This window comes from Pelophylax lessonae (assembly GCF_965119305.1).
Source record: "Pelophylax lessonae genome assembly, chromosome: 4".
NCBI lineage: Eukaryota > Metazoa > Chordata > Amphibia > Anura > Ranidae > Pelophylax > Pelophylax lessonae.
In genome coordinates this window covers 495,305,214-495,322,844 of record NC_138771.1, presented here as the reverse complement: position 1 = coordinate 495,322,844, position 17,631 = coordinate 495,305,214, and the positions used below count along the sequence as shown (strand labels likewise).

At 49.7% G+C, this 17,631-nt stretch overlaps 1 protein-coding gene across 7 annotated transcripts in view; it reads left to right on the top strand.

The window, feature by feature from the left end:
* Window positions 1-17,631, top strand: part of CACNA1C (calcium voltage-gated channel subunit alpha1 C) — an 800,624-nt gene that overhangs the window by 665,684 nt on the left and 117,309 nt on the right. For all 7 annotated transcript variants that reach the window (XM_082255705.1, XM_082255709.1, XM_082255707.1 and 4 more), the window contains 2 exons: window positions 155-257; window positions 499-600. In XM_082255705.1, the coding sequence (XP_082111831.1) occupies window positions 155-257; window positions 499-600 (205 nt within the window). The remainder of the gene's footprint in view (window positions 1-154; window positions 258-498; window positions 601-17,631) is intronic.

Below are 17,631 nucleotides of genomic sequence, written 5' to 3'. Positions count from 1 at the left end.
TCCTCACTACCAATGGCAGAACAGTACATCTGGGGCATTAAAATAAAGTACATACAGTATGTGCTGCTGATGAGGCCTAGCATTAGGCTGAATCTCTTGTTTTGATCCCAGCAGATAAATCATAGACTTTTCTGTCTTCTTTTCTCCCATTCAGCGTCTGGTCGCCATGAACATGCCTCTGAACAGCGATGGGACAGTTATGTTTAATGCTACTCTCTTCGCTTTGGTTCGGACTTCTCTATGCATTAAAACTGATGGTAACTCTGCCTCATCCTATTTTCTGATTGTCAAAAATTTAGTTTTGTCTTTGTTATTGATCTAATGCCTAATAATTGCAAAGCGTCAGGGTGACAGCAAAGTTTAGTGGGCCACAGCAACCAACAAGGTTTCAGTTGGATCATGAAATGTGGTCATTGTTTTTTTTTTTTTGCTGTTTTACTTTATATGTAAGTCTATAAGTGAGTAACAGTCCCCTTGGGTCTATTGTCCAATTCGCAGGTAATCTGGAACAGGCCAATGAGGAACTCAGAGCTATCATTAAGAAGATCTGGAAGAGGACCAGTATGAAACTGCTTGACCAGGTGGTGCCACCAGCTGGGGGTAAGTGAGCTGTGCCAAAATGAAACTGGGCATCTATCCACATCCACTACAAACAGTTGGCGTACCTAGCATATCTTGCACAGAGACTGGTCAATTTTCAACATCCCTGCCCCCACACAGAAAACAACTAAATAAATAAAGCTCCGATTTGTGGGTGTGGCCAAACTGTGCTGCCAGGTCCTGCGCTCCACTTTTCAACTCTGGTGGCCAAACTGTTTTTGCAATTTTTCCTTGTTTATAGCTGTATTGTTTACAGAATTGTTAACATAGTTTAACACCCCCCCCCCCCCAATGCCAAGCCATACATTTGCTGAAAGCACAGGACCAGTATTAAAAGCTGCTATTGATTTTTGTGGGCCCCGCGATAGTTGCACAAATGTTCATCAAATCATCCTTTCTGTAAGAAAACACTACACTAAAATCATATTTAGCAAACACAAACACAACGTAACTTATAAAACTCCTGCTCAGTTTCCACTAAATATAAAAGCTAATTTCTATTGAGTTAATAAATAACAAATAATTGCAGATTTTAACCACTGGCCACTCATTCACAGTGCCAGTATGTCACGGTGCGCCCCCTGGGCCACGCAGTGGCAGGCTGTGTCCGCTGGACACAGCAGATCATGTCGCTTGGTACCCGGCCGCTGTGAGTGGCCAGGGTATATTGTGATTACTAGGACCAGTCATAGCAATTCCATGATTACAATGTAAGCAAAACTGTCATGAATGGAAGCCATGCTTGCTGTTGTGATGCTGTGATTGGCCCACAGCTACCACATAGTACCTGGTAGGGATAGACCGATTATCGGCAAGGCCGATATATCGGGGGCCTATATGCACTTTCACATATATTGGTATCTGCCCTGAAACTGGCCGATATTGCCGATATTTTTGTGACGTCATTCTGCCTTCTTAGGCCACCTCCCTCGCCTTGGACAGCCTCGTCTGGAGTCGGGACTACTCTCGCGGGAGTGTATCACAGCCATACACCCACCCACAGCAGCCCAGTGCCACCCACATCCACAGGCCTTGTACCAACCAGCCAGCACAGGCACTGTACCAGCCAGCCAGCCAACCACAGGCCCTGTACCAGCCAGCCAGCCACCCACAGGCCCTGTACCAACCACCCACAGGCCCTGTACCAGCCAGCCAGCCACCCACAGGCCCTGTACCTGCCAGCCACAGGCACTGTACCAGCCAGCCACCCACAGGCCCTGTACCAGCCAGCCACCCACAGCCCATGTGCCAGCCACCCACCCACCACAGGGTTTAAGCCAGCCAGCCACCCACCCACCACAGGGTGCCAGACAGCCAGCCACCCACCACAGGGTTCCAGCCAGCCATCCACCACAGGGTACCAGCAAGCCAGCCACCCACCACAGGGTGCTAGACAGCCAGCCAGCCACCCACCACAGGGTGCCAGCAAGCCAGCCATTAAGCATTAAACAAAAATGAACATGTTCAGTACCAGATTTGTGTCAGAAATTGTCTTTATTTTTCAAAACTTTAAATGTACAAAATATCGGCCCATATCGGCCAATACCGATACGTTGTGACCAAAATATCGGTATCGGCCCTGAAAAAACCATATCGGTCTATCCCTAGTACCTGGCACCCTGTACTATGTCTTTAGCTGTAGCCCATCACAACATCACAATTGTAAACTAGCTGGCATTAATGCAAGCCACTCATGACAGTAAAATTATTGCTTAACCTATACTTAAAATTGACATCAATTCAGGGCCCAACTGCAGATGCCCCCTTTAACTTGAACTCTTCAGGGTCCACTGACTATGTACCCCCTCTGTAACTTCAGGGTCCTCAACCTAGGTACCCCCTTTACAACTAGCTGGCACTGGATCCCAGAACCTCTTCCGGAGTGGTCCCCTCTAACTTCAGGCAGACCCCCAGGGGCAATCCTCAGTACTCACGACCTGTGTAGGCTTTCCTGGGACTGGACCCCTCTCTCTCTCTCCACAGGCTCTCGGCACACCGGATCCTCTCAGCTCAATCAGCACACTCTGGACACTTAGGCGACACCACGAGACATCCACCTTCCTCAGACAGGAGGAGAGACAGCCGCACTCTCCTTCCTGGGACTCTGCTCCCGCCAAAGACATTGCGTCACGTGCCACCCCAAACTTATACCCACTCCCAGAATACTTTGCTGTAAAATCTGTCTCCTGGGGTAATTACAAGCCTGGATGTGTCTCCTGATTGGGTTTCCTCCACCGCCCTATGAGAAGCCTCTCACAGGAACCAGTGGGGAGACTCCCCCTTCAGCAGGCACACCTGGACACCATGACACCCTAACTATTAAATCACAGCCCTGCTGTTAGGCAGACAAGGCCCACTATATCTTTACCGAGCACCTACCTGTAGGGTGCTACAATAGTATAAAGGAAAAAATCTCTGCACACCCCCCCCCCCCCAGAGTAATATAGTATTACTATGGTGGCACTGAACTACTCTAATGACAGTATGAACAAAAAAAGAATGGTAAAAAAATAAAAATGGTAAAAAAAAACTAGTTTTATTAAATGGAAAATTATTTTTTATACATACTGTCAACAGTAAGTATCCCTGATCACTGCCACACCAGTCATATGATGACGCTGTACTGCACTGGTCACATTATGTAAAAAAAAGTGAAAGACCTCTATGCCAAGCATCAGGGCAGCCATCAGAAATTTTGGGGCCCCTTACGCAGCTTTAGGCCTGCAGACATACTACAGGAGACAGTCAGAGACTGCAGACATACTACAGGAGACAGTCAGAGACTGCAGACATACTACAGGAGACGGTAAGAGACTGCAGTCATACTACAGGAGACAGTCAGAGACTGCAGACATGCTACAGGAGATGGTAAGAGACTGCAGACATACTACAGGAGATAATCAGAGATTGAGAGACTGCAAGCATATTATAGGAGACGTCCAGCAGGCATGACATCTTTTTTATTTAAAGAAAATGAATAATATCTTTACAGTTTACACTGGGGTGACCTGTCAGGTGACTTAGTCCCCTGACAAGTCTTGCCCCATTCAGTGCAATGGAACCCTTCTAATCGGAGCGACTTAAGTTGCTCCAACTTAGAAAAAGGTTTTCTCTTACGTCCTCCGACAGTCGCCGCCCACTCACAAGTCTTCACCAATGGGTATTGACCTTTGCTCCGTAGGAGTAGCTAGGCAACAAGAATTGTTAATACAAAAGCTTTTAGCATAGACACACCCCTAGGGGCTGTCCCTTCAGTCAATACCTCCCTGCACCAGCATTCCCAACTCAGTTTGATCTTGCCTAGCTTAGGAGTAGCTGGCTATCCTGTGCTGGGGCTCAGTCTCAGCCTTCTACCCTTTCTTTGATTTTATTTCGAGTATTTTTCTCTTTTCCTTGCTAGCTGTTATTTTGTCAGCCTTAGTTTAGGGATCTTCTGATGAAGAATCATCATGCGGAGCTGGGTCTCGGACTGGTCGCCCTGGATCCCAGGGCTGAGAGCCAGATGGATCCCCAGCCTGCCATCGAGCGTTCAGCTTAGGTTTTACCCTGGCACATTGAACGACCCATCCCTGTTCGCTGCAGGGATGCTGCCTGTGAGGTGGCTGCCTCACTGGACGCCATGACTGCGGTCCACAAGCGTCCTGGCTGCGGCACTCCCTGTCTGCCCTGATAGCGGTTTGTCGCTGGAGACGGCTCCCCACGCCATCTGGTACGGTAAGCACCTTCTGTGTGGGGACCTTCTGTATGGGTGTCAGTCTGTGGCTGTGTATTATCCTCCATGTCTGTGTAACTGCGGGCTCCCTGTCAGATCCCTGTGTGGCTGCACTGCCTGTGAGCTGCGAGGGGGGGCCATCCTGCTCTGCTGTTTATTATGCTCTGGGTGCAGTTTGTGTGCAGACATGTGTGTGTGCGGCGGTCGCTGCAGCGATCCGCCATTTTATTTGCCTGTATACTGTGACCGGCCCTGTCCCTATGCAGTGCCGTGTTTTGGCGCCATTCGCCGCCATTTTGGCGGGCGGTACTCATCATGCACATGGCGGCGCCATTTTATTGTAGCCTTTTCCCTCGGCCGAGTGGCCATTTTGCTGCAGCCTTCCATAGGCTATATCAGTCAGTCAGCATTGCATCACTTCCTCTTTCTTTGGGAACAGCGATCGGTGGCAGCAGTCTGGTGTGCTCTCTCCAGGTTTTTACCTTCTTGTCCTGTCATTCCTTGCTCAGTATTGTATATCCCTGCGGGGTCAGTGCATACAGCAGTGTGCGGTGGGCTGCGCTCGCCGTGGTATTAAAGGGCCAGTACCTTTTATACTTTTCTGTACTGGGGCATGGATTCTCAGGATAGCAAGTTTCCCCCCGCCCTGGTGGGGGACCAGGGGGCTGCTGCACCCCCCGAGCGGGCCGATCTGACCACTGTAGTGGCTTCCTTAGTGTCTCAGGTGCAGATGCTGCTGGCTGAACGATCCGCAAAAAGGGCCAGGTTATCCATTTCCTCTGATTCAGAGGGCGATGTGGCTGGCGTGCCCTTCTCAGGGTCCCGCTCATCTTTGGACCTTGTGGGGTCTGAGGGGGAGCCTAAGGTGGAGGGGGTTGATGTTTCTCCCCCTGGCTCGCCTGAAGAGCTTGCACTCATGAATGAGCTGATTGCTTCCATAAAGGACACCTTGCACCTGGAGGATGAGCCTACTCCTCCTGCTAGGATGTCTTCCTTTGGGACACAGAGGACTCGCAAATCTGCGCAGGTTTTTCCCTGCCCTGCTGAATTTCACCATACGGTTAATGAACAGTGGCGCAATTTAAAGAAGCCCTTTACTGTGCCAAATAAGTTTAAATTGCTTTATCCGTTTGCTCCTGCCACCGACGAGCGTTGGTGTGTGGCGCCTCCGGTGGATCACGCGGTAGCCGTTTTGAACAAAGCTACTGCGGTGCCTTCTGAGGATACCCCGGTTTTCCGGGACCCTGCGGACAGGAGAATAGAGTCTCTTGCCCGTCATGCCTATATGGTGGCTGGTTCTATGCTGAAGCCTATTTTTGCTTCCATTATGGCGGCACAGGCTGTTGCTGATTGGACCAAGATGCTCAGGCGCACCTTGACGGCTGATTCCGCTTCACCTTCCACGTTGGCTATGGTGGACCAGATCCATCAGGGTGTCATGTACTTGTGCGATGCGGACTTGAATTTAGCTCCCTTGGCTGCGCGCCTGTCCAGCGTGGCGATACTGAATCGTCGTCTGATCCGGCTGAAGAATTGGTCGGTCGACCAATCTTCTCGCAAGACGCTGGCGGATTTTCCCTACGCGGGATCTCGCCTTTTTGGCGGGGCTTTGGATACCCTGATAAAAGGGGTTACGGGGGGGCAAGAGTACTCTCCTGCCCCAGTCTTACAAGCATAAGTCTTTCCGTGGAAAACGGAATTCCTCGTCTAGGCCCTCTTAGGGGTCCTTTCGTGCCTTTCGGTCGCAGTCCAAGGGCAAGCCCTTCAAAGGCCAAGGCTCCCAGAAGAAGCCGTGGGCGGGGAAGCAGAAGTCCGGCCAGTCCGGTTCAGCTTCCCATACCACTTCCGCCTGAAGGGACGCCCTCACCCGTTTCTGGGGTGGGGGGACGTCTGCGCGGTTTCCTACAACCTTGGCTGGCCCACATTCGGGACAGATGGGTTCAGGAAATCGTTTGATCTGGTTACAAGATCAAATTTCTCTCTCGGCCGGCGGGCAGATTTTTTCCCTCAAATCTTCAGCTGTCTCCGGAGCGCTTGCAGGATTTGCACCTAGCGGTGCGGGACCTGCGGGCCCAGGGGGTGGGGGTCCCGGTGCCTCATCGGGACAGATTTTGGGGGTTTTACTCCAATCTGTTCACTGTGCCCAGAAAGGAGGGCAAAGTGCGTCCGATTCTGGACTTAAAAGCTCTGAACCGCTTTGTGTGGGTTCGCAAGTTTCGCATGGAATCCCTGCGCTCAGTGGTGGCTGCCCTGAGTCCGGGGGAATTCATGGCCTCCATCGATCTGAAGGATGCGTACCTACACATCCCCATTTTCGAGGGTCACCAGAGGTACCTTCAATTCGCTATTGCGGAGGATCACTACCAATTCGTGGCATTACCTTTCGGTCTCGCTTCGGATCCACGGGTTTTTACCAAGGTGCTGGCGCCAGTTCTGGACCTGTTGAGAGCACAGGGCATTGCTGTCTTGGGGTATCTGGACGATATCCTAATAAGGTCAAACGCCAGTCAGAGCCTGGTGACCGACCTGTCCACCACGATGCGGACTCTGCAGGAGTTCGGTTGGACCAGAAACATTCCGAAGTCGACTCTGTGTCCTTCGGTTCGCCTTCCCTACCTGGGAATGATTCTGGACTCTGTCCAAGCGAAGGTCTTCCTGCCGGAGGACAAGCTTCGGACTCTTCAGGACGAGGTCAGGTCCCTCAGGGACAACCGGCACTCGTCTCTCCGGACATGCATGAGATGTCTAGGTTTAATGGTCTCGTCTTTCGAGGCGATCCCTTTTGCCCAGTTTCACACGCGGGGTCTCCAAGCGGAGATTCTGGCCGAGTGGGACGGGCGGCCGCAATCCCTGGATCTGCGGATCTCGTTGAGCCACGACACCAGAAGGGATCTTCTGTGGTGGCTCCAGTCCCCGGCGGTGTCGGGGGGCAAGTCTTTTCGTCCGTTAATATGGACGATACTCACCACGGATGCCAGCCTGTCGGGCTGGGGTGGTGTTCTGGGCGTTCTGTCCGCCCAGGGAACTTGGTCGGAGGAGGAGTCCTCCCTTCCGATCAACATTCTGGAATTGAGAGCGATAAAGCTTTGCCTTCTGAGATGGACGGACCGGCTTCGGGGCCGTCCAGTTCGGGTTCAGACGGACAATGCCACCGCGGTGGCCTACATCAACCACCAAGGGGGCACCAGGAGTGCCCGAGCGGCTCGGGAAGTAGCCGACATTCTGTCTTGGGCCGAGACGCACATCCCGGCGATAACGGCAGTTCACATTCCGGGGGTGGAGAACTGGCAGGCGGATTATCTGAGTTGCCAGACCCTGGACCAGGGAGAATGGTCCCTTCACCCGGATGTCTTCCAGATGTTGTGCGCGCAGTGGGGTTCCCCGGATGTGGACCTGTTCGCGTCTCGTCTGAACAACAAGGTGGAAAGGTTCGTGGCACGGACGCGCGATCCTCGGGCAGACGCCTCAGACGCGTTAGTGGCGCCCTGGCTTCAGTATCGTCTGATGTATGCCTTTCCACCGATTCAGCTGCTGTCCAGGCTTCTTCACAGGTTAGCCTCGGAACCGCACACGGTGATTCTGGTGGCGCCGGACTGGCCTCGCCGGTCTTGGTACGCAGACCTCGTAAATCTGGCGGTCGACGCTCCGTGGTGTCTGCCACTTCGAGAAGATCTTCTGTCTCAAGGACCGATATTCCATCCTGCTTTACATTCGCTGGCTTTAACGGCCTGGCTGTTGAAAGCCAGGTCCTGAAGGGTAGGGGTCTCTCCCCTGAGGTCATTCCCACTTTGATCAAGGCTAGAAAAGCCTCTTCGGGGAAGATTTACTACCGTACTTGGAAGGCATATTTTGCCTGGTGTGAGTCCAGGGGGTATTCCCCTCGCTCATACTCGGTGTCGAGAGTGTTGGCTTTCCTTCAAACGGGCGTGGACCAGCGTTTGGCGTTGGCCACGATCAAGGGTCCGATTTCTGCGCTGGCAGTTCTTTTTCAACGCCCTGTGGCGTCTAATTCATTGGTTAGCACCTTTGTTCAGGGGGTGCGACATTTGGCCCCTCCTAGGAGGGACCCTTTACCTCCATGGGACTTGAACTTGGTTCTGTCCGTGTTGCAACAGGCTCCCTTTGAAAAGATCAGGGAGATCTCGTTGTCTATGTTATCCAAGAAGGTTGCCTTTTTGGTGGCGATCACTTCGGCTCGCATGGTGTCGGAGCTGGCGGCTTTGTCCTGCAATTCTCCCTACCTGGTGGTCCACAAGGATAAGGTGGTCCTGCGGCCTAACCCATCTTTTCTTCCGAAAAGGATCTCGGAATTTCACCTGAATGAAGACATTGTTTTGCCTTCGCTCTGCGCGAAGCCTAAGCATCCGAAGGAGGTTGCCTTACATTCCTTGGATGTTGTCCGGGCGATCAGGGTTTACCTGTCGTCCACTAAATCTTTTCGCAAGTCGGATTCCCTCTTTGTCCTTCCTGAGGGACCTCGGAAGGGCATGGCTGCGTCGGCTGCGACCATCGCCAAATGGATCAGACAGATCATTGATCAAGCCTATGCCTTGAAGGGGAAGGTTCCTCCCTTCCCTGTGAAAGCGCACTCTACCAGGTCTTTGAGTACGTCTTGGGCTTACCGTCATCAGGCTTCTGTGGCCCAGGTGTGTAAGGCGGCGACTTGGTCGTCCGTTCACACCTTCTCAAAGTTTTATAAGGTGGATGTTCAGGCATCGGCTGATGCCTCCTTTGGCCGTAAAGTTCTCAGTGTGGCAGTTTCCTAGGGACCCTTGTTTTTGTGGGCCCTTGGTTATTGGGGTGTTTTACCCCTGGGTTACTTGTTTTCCTGGGTTGTTGCTCCTGTTGAGCATGTTTTCCTGTTGCCCAGTTGGTTCTCTTACTGTGGTAAGGTTCCTTTCTCTGTTGTGGGTACTGCGTTGCCTTTCTACGGTTGCGTCTCCCACCCCTCATGTCTACACTGCTTTGGGACATCCCATTGGTGAAGACTTGTGAGTGGGCGGCGACTGTCGGAGGATGTAAGAGAAAACGGAATTTTTGTAAAATCTTACCGTAAAATTCCTTTCTCTGAGTCCTCCGACAGTCGCCGCCCCCCGCCCCTCTTTTGGGGTTTTTGTGTACTCTTACTGCTATGCTACCAAACTGAGTTGGGAATGCTGGTGCAGGGAGGTATTGACTGAGGGGACAGCCCCTAGGGGTGTGTCTATGCTAAAAGCTTTTGTATTAACAATTCTTGTTGCCTAGCTACTCCTACGGAGCAAAGGTCAATACCCATTGGTGAAGACTTGTGAGTGGGCGGCGACTGTCGGAGGACTCAGAGAAAGGAATTTTACGGTAAGATTTTACAAAATTCCGTTATTGCGCTACTTGGGAGTGGCTTCAGAATGACTTGCATTCATCTATGTTAAAGAAGTTGTTTGCAAGCCGTGATGAAGTCGCGCTGTTCGGCTCGGCTCCAAAGTCAGGTGACTTTGAAGCCCTGCTAGTGTGAACCGAGACTTTTGTTGATTTACTAAAACTGGAGAGTGCAAAACCTGGTGCAGCTCTGCATAAAAACCAATCAGCTTCCAGTTTTTATTGCCAAAGTATAATTGAACAAGCTGAAAACAGAAGGTGATTGGCTACCATGCACAGCTGCACCAGATTGTGAGTGCATCCGTTTTAGTATATCTCCCCCTTAGTGTCACTTTAATAAATCAATGGTGAGTCTTTTGGCAGCAACTTGGATGGAGGACAGATCAAAATACACAACTTATGGTTCATTGGTTCCATCGTGTTGGAATAGCCTGTATCAAGTTGTTTTTGGGTAGGCCAAGGTCTTCCTGAATGCACCTCAGTCGCTGCTTGGCAAGGATAGAATGGTGGAAATGGCCTGCGCACTTCTTCAGCATGCTAATTATGTCAAGCAAAGCTTTCTGATTTGACAGACCATCATTTACCACAAGTTGGAAGGTGTGTGCAATGCAACTGAAGTCTGAAACTTCAGCAAGTTTCATTCCTTTCACCATGTTCGCTCGAAGCACAAGCATCACTTGGTCTTTGGTGATTCCCCATTCTTCTAGCATGCCTAGAAACATTTCTCTAATGTACTCCCCAGTGTGGGATCCTTGCAGCACTTTTGTATTCAACACCAAATGCCTTCTTGTACATCCGCTGTCAATAAAGTGGCATGTAAGACTCATTAGTGATTGTGTTTGTCCTGACCAGCCAGTCATGGATGAGAGTCAGTTGCCAGTATTCTCTGGTTGCAGCATAGCCTTTACTTTCTCAACAACCTTTTGGTGATTCTTTTCCAGCATTTCCGTTCGATAAAACTTGTCACTCTTCAGTGTGTACCTTGGCTCAACTATTGACATCAACCGCTTAAATCCAGAGTCAGACACTATTGTAAATGGCTGGTTATCAGTGACCATCATTTCTGTGATTACTCTGTCCAGCAGTTGGGATCTTCCATCCGATTTTAGCCACCTGTTTTTTTTCTGAAACATATCTGTTATTGTTGCCTTGGATACTGATGTTTCACCTTGTGATTCATTTTGTTTTTTCTGTGCTGCATGATACAATTCAACATGATGAACTCTTAGATGGGCCCAAAGATTAGACATATTTTTGTTTTTTGCAGTTATTGATCCCATGCTTACAAGTGTTGCACAGTGCTGCTGCTTTTACTGTAGATGGAGATAAGAAATAGTCCCAGACCACACTTAATTTTTCTATCTGCATCCATCTCCATTGAAACTTGAAAGACACTAATGAATATACAGTATAGGCTTAAAAAAATGGCTGGCTGGCACCCTGTGGTTAGTGGCTGGCACCCTTTGGTGGGTGGGTGGCTGGCTGGCACCCTGTGGTGGATGGCTGGCTGGCACCCTGTGGTGGGTGGGTGGCTGGCTGTCACCCTTTGGTGGGTGACTGGCTGGCTGGCACTCTTTGGTGGCTGTCTGGCACCCTTTGGTGTGTGGCTGGCTGGCACCCTTTGGTGGCTGGCTGGCACCCTTTGGTGAGTGTCTGGCTGGCTGGCACCCTGTGGTGGGTGGCTGGCTTGCTGGCACCCTGTGGTGGGTGGCTGGCTGGCACCCTTTGGTGGGTGGCTGGCTGGCACCCTTTGGTGGATGGCTGGCACCCTTTGGTGGGTGGCTGGCTGGCACTCTGTGGTGGGTGGCTGGCTGGCACTCTGTGGTGGGGGGGGTGGGTGGCTGGCTGGCACCCTGTTGTGGGTGGCTGGCTGGCACCCTGTGGTGGGTGTCTGGCTGGCACCCTGTGGTGGGGGGTGGGTGGCTGGCTGGCACCCTGTTGTGGGTGGATGGCTGGCTGCCTGTGGTGGGTGGCTGGCTGGCACCCTGTGGTGGCTGGCAGGCACCCTTTGGTGGGTGGCTGACTGGCACACTTTGGTGGGTGGCTGGCTGCCACCCTGTGGTGGGCCGCTGGCTGGCACCCTGTGGTGGGTGGCTGGCTGGCACCCTGTGGTGGGTGGCTGGCTGGCACCCTTTGCTGGCTGGCTGCCACTCTGTGTAATGGTTGGCTGGCTGGCACCCTGTGGTGGGTGGCTGGCAACCTGTGGTGGGTGTCTGGCTGGCACCCTGTGGTGGGTGGCTGGCTGGCACCCGGTGGTGGGTGGTTGGCTGGCACTCTTTGGTGGCTGGCTGGCTGGCACCCTGTGGTGGGTGGCTGGCACTCTTTGGTGGGTGGCTTGCTGGCACCCTTTAGTTGGTGGCTGACTGGCACCCTTTGGTGGGTGGCTGGCTGGCACCGTTTGGTGGGTGGTTGGCTGGCTGGCACCCTTTGATGGCTGGCTGGCTGGCACCCTGTGGTGGGTGACTGGCTGGCACCCTTTGGTGGCTGGCTGGCACCCTTTAGTGGCTGGCTGGCACACTGTGTGGTGGGTGGCTGGCTGGCACCCTGCGTGGTGGGTGGCTGGCTGGTGCAGGCCAGGGCCTGTGGCTGGCTAGCTGGTAGAGGCAGGGCCTGTGGCTGGCTGGCTGGTACAGGACTGTGGGTGTGTGCGGGTGGCTGGCTGGCACTGGGCAGCTGTGGGTGGTCACTGTAGTGTATGATTGAGCATAGCCAATTGGAATGAATAAACAGACACTTTTTTGTACCAGTGTCTGGCTTTACGGGCAACTAAATACGGTGCCAAAAGCTGGTCGTTAAGGTCCACCCTGTAATGTTCTGGTACCTTTGGTACCCTAATTCCACTTTTCCTAAGTGTATGCGCCCCACCATTCTCTTTTGGTAAGGTGCGCATACACCTTTAAGACCGATGCTGTCATCACTGAGCGCCGCTGGAGCGGCTATTTCAACCTCCGGCGGTCTCACTCACATGTTCGTTCAACGCCGCATAATCTGCCTTGAAGCTCTCATGCTTGCAAGCATACCTCGCTATCGGAACCACGCTGCTGATCCCTGTATCCCGCTACCGGATCATCCGCTCTTGCCGAACCTCTCCTCTACTACATTGCTACTAGTGATAAGTACCCCACAGGGGAAACCTCTATAACCTTCATACTAAAGCTTACACTATCTAGCTCTGCATACTAAGGACTATTACTACATCTGCATTAACTAAGATTGCTAGCTCTTGAGCCTAATACCATCTGCTCTTGCACTGGGTTGGTCTATCCTGTATGTTCACCTGCTACTCTATCATCTGCTACCATACATGATTGCTAAACCTATCTGCATCCCATCTGCTACTATCTTACTTTCAAGAACATTCCTTTCAAGTGTCTGTCATCTACCATCTCTACCCAACCTGTCTCTTCAGCCTATCATCACTATATTACTATACATATAAGTCACTCTAGGAACATCTTATTGAGTGTGTGTATCTACTTGCTGAATTGAGACTATCCACACATGATGAGTCTTGGGAGTTGGGATTGGTGTCTCAGCGTTTCTCTACATGACTACTGAAGTGGAATATTTCTGCAGCTGTAAATCCACATTATACATAAAATGCAGGAGCGTTACAGATTGAACGAACCTCAAATGGATTCAGCAGAAATAACCACTCAGGTGACACAATTAAAACAGCAAGTAACTGCGTTAATACACGCACTTGCTGAATTAAGAGAAGAAAATCAGGCTCTGACGCAGCAGGTAACCAGACTGACACAACTTACCACTGGTCAGTCCCCTGAACCCAAAATAAATCCTCCTTTGGTATTTACAGGCGATCGCAAAAAATTTCGCGAATTTAAAAACGCATGTGAGTTACTTTTCTTGCTAAAACCCCGTACCTACCTTACTGATCACATTAAGGTTTGTACTATTATTTCTTACCTAACAGGCGATCCTCGGGCCTGGGCAGACTCTCTTTTTGAGAAAAACGATCAGGTTCTCAAATCCTATGCCTTATTTCTAGCAGAACTTACTAGCCTATATGATGATCCCAATAGGCAGAGTACTGCCGATCTTCAATTAAGGTCCTTGAAACAAGGTAGGAGACCTGTGGAAGACTTTGTCGCAGAATTCAAGAGATGGACCCTTGATTCAGAATGGAATGATGCATCTCCAAAAACTCAATTTAGGCTTGGCCTATCAGAGGCCGTTAAAGACGAGCTCGCCCGAGCGGATCTGCCAAAAACCCTGGATGCATTGATACAACTCAGTATCACCATAGATAGAAGACTACGAGAAAGAAAGGCTGAAAAAATGGGAATGCCATTATCCAGTTCTTCTCGGATTTCGGCCGATGACTCCACTCCTATGGAGGTAGGAACCATACGCCCACCTCTATCAACTATGGAAAGAGCCAGAAGACGATCTGGTAATCTCTGCTTGTATTGTGCATCCCCGGATCACAAGATAAACGTCTGTCCCCTAGTCTACAAAAAGAAGGGTGAGTGTTCACATGTCCTCCTAGGGGGATTGACAACTTCAATTACTAACCCTTACCTTTTTGTTTGCTTAACATTACAGTGGGACCAGAACAGGATTACTACTAAGGCCATGATTGACACAGGATCTTGTGGAAATTATATTGACATACGTTTTGCTGCTTTAAATAAAGTCCCTATTATTTCTAAACCTAAACCTGTCTCAGTGAGTCTTATTAACGGTGTTCCTTTATCCTCCGGTCCGATCACTGATCAGACACAGGCACTCCTAGTCACTACTAACGGGTCTCATATGGAGACCACTACCTTCGATCTAATACCTTCACCCCACTTTCCCATTGTTTTGGGACTTCCCTGGTTACACACACATCAACCAACCATAGATTGGAAGGAACGGACCCTGGCCTTCCTCTCTTGCTATTGCTAGGGTACGTGTAACCTCCCGTCTTCCGGGAAGATCCTGTGTGTGGTGACAGATGAGATTGCACCACTATGTTATCAGGATCTCTCTGAGGTTTTTCTTGAGAAAAATGCTCAAGCACTACCTCCCCGAGACTATGATTGTAGTATTGATCTACTCCCAAATAGCAAATTGCCGTTCGGTCATGTTTATCCTCTTTCACAGGATGAACTTTCCCATCTCAAAGAATATTTGGATGAGAATTTGAAAAAAGGTTTTATTAGACCTTCCACTTCTTCCACAGCAGCAGGACTCTTTTTTGTCCGCAATAAGGACTCAAGTCTCAGGCCTATCATCGACTATAGGCAATTGAATGCTATTACAATAAAAGATCGCTATCCTCTACCGCTTATCCCTGAGCTCATTGAGCAGGTGCGTGGAGCTACCTATTTTTCAAAATTGGACCTGAAAGGGGCATACAATCTCATTCGAATCCGTGATGGACACGAGTGGAAGATTGCATTCAGAACCAGATATGGATTGTTCGAATATCTTGTAATGCCATTCGGGCTATGCAACGCCCCTGCAGCCTTTCAACGATTTATAAACAATATTTTCAGAGACTTACTAGATGTCTGTGTTGTGGTATATCTGGACGATATACTTATATATTCACGATCCTTGTCTGAACACATAAGACATGTAAGACTAGTATTATCGAGATTGCTTGCACACAACCTATACGTGAAACTGAAAAAATGCTTGTTTCATAAAGAAGAGGTACTGTTTCTAGGCTACATCATATCCAAAACAGGAATCAAGATGGACATGAGTAAGATATCCTGCATTCAGGATTGGCCTACACCAACCACCCGCAAGGCGCTACAGCGATTCCTTGGATTTTCTAATTTCTACAGGAAATTCATCAGGAACTTCTCTGCCATTGTGAGACCCCTCACACAGCTCACTAGCATTAAGAGACCATTCAAATGGTCAGATGAAGCAAATAAAGCTTTTCACCTGTTAAAGACAAGGTTTACTTCTGCTCCCATACTACGCCATCCAGACCCATCCCTCCAATACATTCTGGAAGTAGATGCGTCAAACATGGCAGTAGGAGCAATACTCTCCCAACGACCAACTAACACTTCACCACTCCATCCAGTCGCCTTCTTTTCTAAATCCTTAAGCAGTCCAGAGGTAAATTACCCCGTGGGTGAAAAGGAACTGCTTGCTATAAAATTGGCTCTGGAGAATTGGCGACATCTACTCGAAGGCACCCGATTACCAATACTTATATACACAGACCATAAAAATCTTCAATATCTTCAGACTAACAAAACTCTCTCTCACCGACAGGTACGATGGTCACTATTCTTTCTAAGGTTTAACTTCCTAGTGACCTACACACCTGCAGATAAGAACAAAAAGGCGGATGCACTATCACGACTAACTGAAGAAAACTACTTCGAAATCCCTTCCGTTCCTATAATACCCCACAAGCGTATTATTGGAGTTGTCCGTTCTTTGAAGGAAGAGGTTTTGCATGGTATAAGTTTGGATTCACCCCCACCACAACTAAATACCGATGCAGAAGGCTTCCTCTGCTACAACGACAAACTTTACATACCACCTACCATGAGCACCAAGATCTTGGAATTATCGCATGATGTGCCTATGGCAGGACATATGGGTATGACAAAGACTATTAATCTGATTACCAGACAATTCTGGTGGCCTGACATGAAAACATCTATACAAAATTTCGTCTCTTCATGCAATGTCTGTGCCAGGTCCAAAATTGACACTACGAGACCATCCGGTCTACTATGCAGTCTACCAATACCCCAGACTCCATGGGAAGTTGTGTCCTTGGACTTTATAGTAGAACTACCTCCTTCCAAAGGATTTAATACCATCTTGGTGTCAGTGGACCATCTGACAAAGATGGCACATTTCATTGCTATTCGCAGACTACCTTCGTCCAAACAAACGGCAGAACTCCTGATGAAACATGTCTTTAAGTTACATGGTATCCCAAAAACTCTTCTGTCTGACCGTGGATCACAATTTATTTCCAAGTTCTGGCAAGAACTATGTCACATACTACGAATTGAGCGGAAGCTCACTTCTCCTTACCATCCGCAGACCAACTGACAGACTGAAAGAGTCAACCAATGCATCGAGCAATATTTACGTTGTTACACTTCTTACCAACAGGATGATTGGGTGGATCTTCTCCCTCTGGCAGAATTTGCCTACAACAATGCAACCCACAGTACGACCAAGCAGAGTCCGTTCTACTTGAACTATGGGTTTCATCCCTCTATTCTTCCACCACGCATCCTTCCTTCAAATAACCCAGTAGCCTCAGACTATCTTACCCAAATAAAGGACTCTCTGGGTTTGCTTAATACTACCATTGCACACGCTCATAGTCAACAAAAGAAGTACTATGATCTTCGCAGAAGACCTTCTCCTCAGTATGCTATTGGGGACCTCGTTTGGCTCTCAACAAAAAATTTAAGACTGAAAATCCCTAGCAAAAAGCTTGGACCTCTCTTCTTGGGACCTTTCCCAATCAAGAAACTTATTGGAAAAGCTGCAGTACAGCTTACATTGCCAATAGACCTCAAAATACATCCCATTTTCCATGTGTCGCTACTGAAGCCCCATGTTCCTGACCAAGGAATAAGGCCTACTATCCCACTTCCTCCTCCTGTACAAGTTGAAGGTGGAGAAGAATATGAGATAAAAGAGATTCTAGATTCTCGTATCCACAGAAGAAAACTTCAATACTTAGTTCGATGGAAGAACTATGGGCCCCAAGACGACACCTGGCTAAACACCTCTGACATACATGCCCCTCGATTAATCCGCAACTTTCATGCAAAGTACCCAGACAAACCAGCTCCAGAGGCCTTCAGGAGCCGGCCTTAAGGGGGGGTACTGTAATGTTCTGGTACCTTTGGTACCCTAATTCCACTTTTCCTAAGTGTATGCGCCCCACCATTCTCTTTTGATAAGGTGCGCATACACCTTTAAGACCGATGCTGTCATCACTAAGCGCCGCTGGAGCG